Here is an 8,873-nt window from a genome sequence, read left to right on the forward strand (position 1 = left end):
CTCATTGGGTCCTTCCAAGGCAGCAGCTACTCTTCCTGGGGTGTATTATGGATCCCCAGTAGTTCGTACCAAGGCAACAGCTACTCTTCCTGGGGTTTATTATGGATCTCATTGGTTCCTGCCAAGACAGCAGCTACTCTTCCTGGGGTTTATTATGGATCCCCATTAGTTCCTGCCAAGACAGCAGCTACTCTTCCTGGGGTTTATTATGGATCCTCATTAGTTCCTGCCAAGGCAGCAGCTACTCTTCCTGGGGAGCCGCATGTTAAGGCAGATATATACAATTTAAAATGTGACATGACATTACATTTCACCATTCCCTCAGGTGACTACCCTACTACCACAAATCTACAATGCAAAACCCATGTGGACGAGTGTGTTATCATGCGTATGTCTGTGCCCGTGTGTCTCTCTTCAGAGTCCCCTCTGTTCCATAAGGTGTATTTTTATCTATTTATAAATCTGATTCTACTGTTTGCATCAGTTACCTGATGTGGAATAGAGTTCCATGTAGTCATGGCTCTATGTAGTACTGTGGAATAGAGTTCCATGTAGTCATGGCTCTATGTAGTACTGTGGAATAGAGTTCCATGTACTGTGGAATGGAATAGAGTTCCATGTAGTCATGGCTCTATGTAGTACTGTGGAATAGAGTTCCATGTAGTCATGGCTCTATGTAGTACTGTGGAATAGAGTTCCATGTAGTCATGGCTCTATGTAGTACTGTGGAGAGTTCCATGAGTCATTCTATGTAGTACTGTGGAATAGAGTTTCATGTAGTCATGGCTCTATGTAGTACTGTGGAATAGAGTTCCATGTAGTCATGGCTCTATGTAGTACTGTGGAATAGAGTTCCATGTAGTCATGGCTCTATGTAGTACTGTGGAATAGAGTTCCATGTAGTCATGGCTCTATGTAGTACTGTGGAATAGAGTTCCATGTAGTCATGGCTCTATGTAGTACTGTGGAATAGAGTTTCATGTAGTCATGGCTCTATGTAGTACTGTGGAATAGAGTTCCATGTAGTCATGGCTCTATGTAGTACTGTGGAATAGAGTTTCATGTAGTCATGGCTCTATGTAGTACTGTGGAAGAGAGTTCCATGTAGTCATGGCTCTATGTAGTACTGTGCACCTCCCATAGTCTGTTCTGGACTTGGGGACTGTGAAGAGACCTCTGGTGGCATGTCTTGTGGGGTATGTATGGCTGTCAGAGCTGTGTGTTGGTAGTTTTAAACAGATAGCTTGTGCATTCAGTATGTCAATATCTCTCACAAATACAATTAGCGATGAAGTTAATCTCTCCTCTTCCTTGAGCCAGGAGAGATTTTCATGCATATTAATGTTTGCTCTTTGTATACATCCAAGGGCCAGCCGTGCTGCTCTGTTCTGAGCCAATTGTACTTTTCCCTAAGTCCCTCTTTGTGGAACCTGACCACACGACTGAACAGTCGTCCAGGTTCCGACAAAACTAGGAGCTGCCTTTGGTTTCTTCTTAAATCATCCATAAATCCCCTAGTGACAAAGCTTGCTTTTTTTTGTGTAACAAGGAGTGGCAATTGAATGCAAGCTTCACAAAAAAAAAAGGTTTTTAAATTGTATAAAAAGTGTCTGGCCTGACTATCCGTGGGTAACAGGGTTGACTTGTTTTGCTTGAGCCACTCAGTTTTCTGAAAATGGGCAGAAAGAGTCACTTTACCTGTTTTTAATCTTTAGTCGAGACTATCAGATGTTCTCTGTTTATTTTATTTAAAAAAATACATATTTCCCATATTAAATATATATTATATAGTTATATATATCCATATTAAAATGAGAGTTCAGTTCACGTGTAACACGGTTGACCTTTAACCTGAAGGACAGACGGTAAATGAATAGTTGTCTTCAGACGGTTGTCAAAGCAACAAGCTAACTAGGACTTTACAGTGATGGAGAAACTTCTGATAAATGTTTGATTAAGTGGTTAAAAAACAGAAGCGACACAAGGGTTATCACAGGGACATGTAAAAATGCATGAATTTTGGAACTTTAGCAAGACTTTATTCACATTAAAAAAATCGGATTTATTGAATTCTCTATGTGGTCTAAAATTAAAGGGCACTTCATTTAAATGTAACAGGCTTTTAAAATTCAATACTGGTGCACAATTTCTACTTAAAGTATTAAAGGGACGCAAAAGGCACCTTTTTTTGGGGGGGTGAAATGATGCAGACGTTGGGATAAGGAAGTCCTTCTTCTTCTTTTTTACTTGAACAGAGGACACTAAAATGACCACTTTTACTGACAACATACAGACATGACACAGACCTTCGTCAGGTCGAAATTATGATTCCTTAGATCGAGTCTAACCTTTAGAAATACTATTATTTTATGTATTTATTATTTATTTATATTTATGTATTTATTTTATTTATTTTCTATGAAGAAGATAATGCTTTTTGGGGGGAAATAATTGGAAGGTACTTGTACCATTTTACAGTTATTGTGAGATGATGCAGGAAAAATCATCCCTCGTCCTTTCCCAGAAAACAACTAGTTGTCCTTTTTTAACACACCATTACATTTCAAGGAAGCAATAACTCCCTTCTCAGGCTGGGAAAACAGACATCTCCTTTCATGAAATCTGTCTGTACATAAAAGCTTGATAGTCTGTCTTCAGATTCCAGTGGAGCCTGCTGAGGGGAGGATGGCTCTTAATAAAGGCTGGAATGGACTAAATGGAATGAAACACACGTTTGACACCATTCTATTTACTCCGATCCACACATTCTACTCCATTCCAGACATTATTATGAGTCGTCATCCCCTCAGCAGTCTCCACTAATTCTCATGTAAACATGAGCTCTCAACATTACAAACTGTTGTCAAACAGGCTAAAGTTTCATGTTGAGTGGCTTTTACATTGAGTAAATGTTCTGACTAAATGTTTTTCTCTACAAACAAACGACACCATTCATAGTCCAACGAATTGTTTGTGCACGGTAGTAGTAGCCCACAGGCCATTTATTTGTGTCTATCAGCGGCAGTACAAATGGGGTCAACAGTGCCTCCTGCTGGTGGCGTGATGGTATTAATGGAGAAATAGGTTCTGTTAGGGAGAGGTGGACCATCGGGGCGGCCCAGGCAGACACGGGCCAGGGCGTATTCCCTGTACATACCTGTATTAATAAGGAGACAGATGGGACACTATAGTGTTAGCTTCGGCTTCAATAAAATAAGATATTTCATTAAAGATTAAATAAACGGACATGGTTACAGATAACTTTCCCCAAATTCCCAGGTTTTCCAGAAATCGCAGTTGGGAAACTTCCAGAATCAGGAGGGAATAAACAGGAAATCCTGAATCCTCCGACTAGGATTTCTGGAAAACCTGGGAATTTTGGGAAAGTTACCGTAACTTTATAAGCTTACAGAGCATTATGGGTACAGTAGTACATCATGCTACAATACAATGATAGGCTCCCAAGTGGTGCAGTGGTCTAAGGCACTGCATCTCAGTGCTAGAGGTGTCACTACAGACACCCTGTTTCAAATCTGGCCCAGTGTTGTCTGGGTTTGGCCGGTGTAGGTTGTCATTGTAAATAAGAATTTGTTCTTCACTGACTTGCCTCGTTAAATAAAATGACAAGATACCAAAGAAGAAGACGACCACCGCGAGCCAGAGGCTTTTCAACACGATATCCTTGATGACTGTGCTGCTGTACAGGTCCTCATCATCTTTCACCACGATGATGTTACCATGGGAATCCTCATCCCCATCGTCCCACCGAGCCAGAGCAGAGGGGAAGTCCAGTCTGAGAGCCTCAGGAGGAAGCACCTGGATGGAAAGAAGAGAAGGAAAATATTATATATTTATTTTACACATTTATTTTGTCTCCAAGCTGGATTTTAACGGTTCAATGAAAGCTGAGGGGAGGACGGCTCATAACAATATGAGTGATCACATTTTTTAATATCAACTTTTGTTTTTAATTTAGCTACGGCTCTTATCCAGAGTGACTTATAATCAATGCATTCAACTAAGGTTATGTAGGTCAAGATACTCACAGATAAAGTTATTATTTATTTATTTCAAACAGTATTATTTTTATTCCAGGTCTGGATAGAATGCAACACCTCCCACCTTGAGCCCCAGGTAGAGTCTCTTGACCCTGCGGTAATCAGTGTCCTGTACATCACAACGGTATGTCCCAGCATCCTCCTCCCTCACCTAGGTTGAAGATATTCATGTAAGGACAGTGTTCTAGTCACGTGAGTAAGCTTTCGACAAAATAAACGGAACCATCGCCGTTGCTAACTGGAATCGTTGCTTCCGTCCGTTTAGAATTATTCTGCATTCATGCAAAGAGTTCTGGGAATTTTTAGAACCCTCTTGACTTAACCTTGGTTATCTTCAACCTAGCTCACTCACCGGGTCCAAGACCAGCCGGTCCAGCCTGGGGGCGTCCCAGCGTCCCAGCAGAGAATCATCGGTGGTCACCACCCCCCGGGCGTGGCGCCACGATACCCGGAAGGAGAAGCGACCCATGGCCTCCATCACCTCACCCAGACAGTCCAGCTCCAACCGCTGACCAGCTTGCACAGTGACAGTCTGGAGAAGAGGAGTACAAGAGGAGGAGGGGGGAGGCGGAGGAGGAGGGATAGAAAGAGGAGGGGGAAATGTACTTCAAGGGTAAAACCGCAGGAGATACTGATGCCGGAAACCCTCCAATAGCCACCTCTCTGCACATCCGAGATTCCTACCGCTACTACATGGACAATAATTGGTATGGGATGTAGTCAGTCACAAAAGAGGTACATAAGCAGCAAAAATAAATTACGTGACAATAGACCAGGATAATAGACCAGGATAATAGACCAGGATAATAGACCAGGATAATAGACCAGGATAATAGACCAGGATAATAGACCAGGATAACACAATAGACCAGGATAATAGACCAGGATAATAGACCAGGATAATAGACCAGGATAATAGACCAGGATAATAGACCAGGATAATAGACCAGGACAATAGACCAGGACAATTGACCAGGATAATGGACCAGGATAATAGACCAGGATAATAGACCAGGACAATGGACCAGGACAATAGACCAGGATAAAAGACCAGGACAATAGACCAGGATAATAGACCAGGATAATAGACCAGGATAAAAGACCAGGATAATAGACCAGGATAATAGACCAGGATAATAGACCAGGATAATAGACCAGGATAAAAGACCAGGATAATAGACCAGGATAAAAGACCAGGATAATAGACCAGGATAATAGACCAGGATAATAGACCAGGATAATAGACCAGGATAATAGAACAGGATAATAGACCAGGACAATAGACCAGGACAATAGACCAGGATAATAGACCAGGATAAAAGACCAGGATAATAGACCAGGATAATAGACCAGGATAATAGACCAGGACAATAGACCAGGACTATAGACCAGGATAAAATACCAGGATAATAGACCAGGATAATAGACCAGGATAATAGACCAGGATAATAGACCAGGATAATAGACCAGGACAATAGACCAGGACAATAGACCAGGACAATAGACCAGAACAATAGACCAGGATAATAGACCAGGATAATAGACCAGGATAATAGACCAGGATAATAGACCAGGACAATAGACCAGGACAATAGACCAGGATAATAGACCAGGACTATAGACCAGGACTATAGACCAGGATAATAGACCAGGACAATAGACCAGGACAATAGACCAGGACAATAGACCAGGATAATAGACCAGGATAATAGACCAGGATAATAGACCAGGATAATAGACCAGGACAATAGACCAGGACAATAGACGAGGATAATAGACCAGGATAATAGACCAGGACAATAGACCAGGATAAAAGACCAGGATAATAGACCAGGATAATAGACCAGGATAATAGACCAGGATAATAGACCAGGATAATAGACCAGGACAATAGACCAGGATAATAGACCAGGATAATAGACCAGGACAATAGACCAGGACAATAGACCAGGATAATAGACCAGGATAATAGACCAGGATAATAGACCAGGACAATAGACCAGGACATTAGACCAGGACAATAGACCAGGACAATAGACCAGGATAATAGACCAGGATAATAGACCAGGATAATAGACCAGGATAATAGACCAGGACAATAGACCAGGATAAAAGACCAGGATAATAGACCAGGATAATAGACCAGGATAATAGAACAGGATAATAGACCAGGACAATAGACCAGGACAATAGACCAGGACAATAGACCAGGACAACAGACCAGGATAATAGACCAGGACAATAGACCAGGACTATAGACCAGGATAAAAGACCAGGATAATAGACCTGGATAATAGACCAGGATAGTAGACCAGGATAATAGACCAGGATAATAGACCAGGACAATAGACCAGGACAATAGACCAGGACAATAGACCAGGACAATAGACCAGGACAATAGACCAGGATAATAGACCAGGATAATAGACCAGGATAATAGACCAGGATAATAGACCAGGACAATAGACCAGGATAATAGACCAGGACAATAGACCAGGATAAAAGACCAGGAAAATAGACCAGGATAATAGACCAGGATAATAGACCAGGATAATAGACCAGGACAATAGACCAGGATAATAGACCAGGATAATAGACCAGGATAATAGACCAGGATAATAGACCAGGATAATAGACCAGGATAATAGACCAGGACAATAGACCAGGATAATAGACCAGGATAATAGACCAGGATAATAGACCAGGATAATAGACCAGGATAATAGACCAGGATAATAGACCAGGACAATAGACCAGGACATTAGACCAGGACAATAGACCAGGACAATAGACCAGGATAATAGACCAGGATAATAGACCAGGACAATAGACCAGGATAAAAGACCAGGATAATAGACCAGGATAATAGACCAGGATAATAGACCAGGATAAAAGACCAGGATAATAGACCAGGATAATAGAACAGGATAATAGACCAGGACAATAGACCAGGACAATAGACCAGGACAATAGACCAGGATAATAGACCAGGACAATAGACCAGGACTATAGACCAGGATAATAGACCAGGATAATAGACCAGGATAATAGATCAGGATAATAGACCAGGACAATAGACCAGGACAATAGACCAGGACAATAGACCAGGATAATAGACCAGGATAATAGACCAGGATAATAGACCAGGATAATAGACCAGGACAATAGACCAGGATAATAGACCAGGACTATAGACCAGGACTATAGACCAGGACAATAGAACAGGATAATAGACCAGGATAATAGACCAGGATAATAGACCAGGATAATAGACCAGGACAATAGACCAGGACAATAGACCAGGATAATAGACCAGGATAATAGACCAGGATAATAGACCAGGATAATAGACCAGGATAATAGACCAGGACATTAGACCAGGACAATAGACCAGGACAATAGACCAGGATAATAGACCAGGATAATAGACCAGGATAATAGACCAGGACAATAGACCAGGACTATAGACCAGGATAAAAGACCAGGATAATAGACCAGGATAATAGACCAGGATAATAGACCAGGACAATAGACCAGGACTATAGACCAGGATAAAAGACCAGGATAATAGACCAGGATAATAGACCAGGATAATAGACCAGGATAATAGACCAGGACAATAGACCAGGACAATAGACCAGGACAATAGACCAGGACAATAGACCAGGATAATAGACCAGGATAATAGACCAGGATAATAGACCAGGATAATAGACCAGGACAATAGACCAGGACAATAGACCAGGATAATAGACCAGGACTATAGACCAGGACTATAGACCAGGACAATAGAACAGGATAACACAATGACATCAGCGACTTATTTCCATTGTGGTCTAAATTTTATTAATTTATTAATAATTTATTATCCATTTTTATTAATTTATTTATTTACGGCGAGATTATTCACCTGCAGACCACACTGCCAGGAGTCCACACAGCGGACCTTCCGGACATGGCAGTCCTTCTCCTCCCCGACCTGGCCCTCTCTCAGTGGGCACAGCTCCTGGGTGCGTAGGCCCAGACCACAGGTGGTGCTGCATGGAGAGCTGTGTATGATGACCTCTGCTGGGACGGCATTCAAGTCCTCCAGGTCAGCAAGGGACAGGGGGTTAGGGGTAGGACTGGACAGGCAGCAGAGGAGGAGGAAGGACCAGGAGACGAGGGATATTGACATGGACAGACACAGACCCCAACTCCCCATCTGTGTGTCTCTGTGTCTGTATCTGTCTCTATAAATTACTGCAGTGTGTGGAGTGAATAAGGGAAGATACTGTTATTTTAAAGTTCTATTTCAATTAATGATCCAAAATTCTAAAATGGAACATGATATAATTCCATTATTGTGACATCACAACATCATGGAAGTTCTGGAACTTTGATTGGAAATTTAAATCAAAAGCATCATAGTGAGAGTAGTTGCAGGGTGATCGTCTGCCACCTAGTGTTCATAACCTGTAATAACATTACGGATGGGTCAGAACACCCCTAAAACAATGAGTTTAGAAAAACATTAGGAATAGCTTCACTTTCCATGACAGACTGACCAGGTGAATCCAGGTGAAAGCTATTATGCCTTGTTGATGTTACCTGTTAAATCCTCTTCAATCAGTGTAGATGAAGGGGTGGAGACAGGTTAAAGAAGGATTTTTAAGCCTTGAGACAATTGAGATATGGATTGTTCATGTGTGCCATTCAGAGGGTGAACGGACAAGACAAAATATTTAAGTGCCTTTGAACAGTGTATTGTAGTAGGTGCCAAGTGCACCGGTTTGAGTGTGTCAAGAACTGCAACACTGCTGGGTTTTCAAGTGT

At 41.7% G+C, this 8,873-nt stretch overlaps 1 protein-coding gene across 1 annotated transcript; it reads right to left on the bottom strand.

The window, feature by feature from the left end:
• Positions 1-1,819: 1,819 nt before the first annotated feature.
• Positions 1,820-8,343, bottom strand: tmem81 (transmembrane protein 81). The gene is made up of 5 exons (XM_046337946.1): positions 7,969-8,343; positions 4,411-4,590; positions 4,123-4,209; positions 3,608-3,816; positions 1,820-3,157 (listed from the first exon to the last, which is right to left on the bottom strand). Exons 1-5 carry the CDS (start codon positions 8,260-8,262, stop codon positions 3,091-3,093), a joined length of 837 nt encoding a protein of 278 aa, XP_046193902.1. The 5' UTR covers positions 8,263-8,343; the 3' UTR covers positions 1,820-3,090.
• Between the last annotated feature and the right edge of the window lie 530 nt (positions 8,344-8,873).

The sequence above is a fragment of the Oncorhynchus gorbuscha genome, linkage group LG03 (assembly GCF_021184085.1).
Source record: "Oncorhynchus gorbuscha isolate QuinsamMale2020 ecotype Even-year linkage group LG03, OgorEven_v1.0, whole genome shotgun sequence".
NCBI lineage: Eukaryota > Metazoa > Chordata > Actinopteri > Salmoniformes > Salmonidae > Oncorhynchus > Oncorhynchus gorbuscha.

Coding starts and splice junctions, on each gene's coding strand:
- tmem81 (XM_046337946.1), bottom strand. CDS start 8,262: ATGGGGAGTTGGGGTCTGTGTCTGTCCATGTCAATATCCCTCGTCTCC. Junction 3,817..4,122: donor GACTCTACCTGGGGCTCAAG/GTGGGAGGTGTT, acceptor CTTTCCATCCAG/GTGCTTCCTCCTGAGGCTCT. Junction 3,158..3,607: donor TTGTCATTTTATTTAACGAG/GCAAGTCAGTGA, acceptor TTATTAATACAG/GTATGTACAGGGAATACGCC.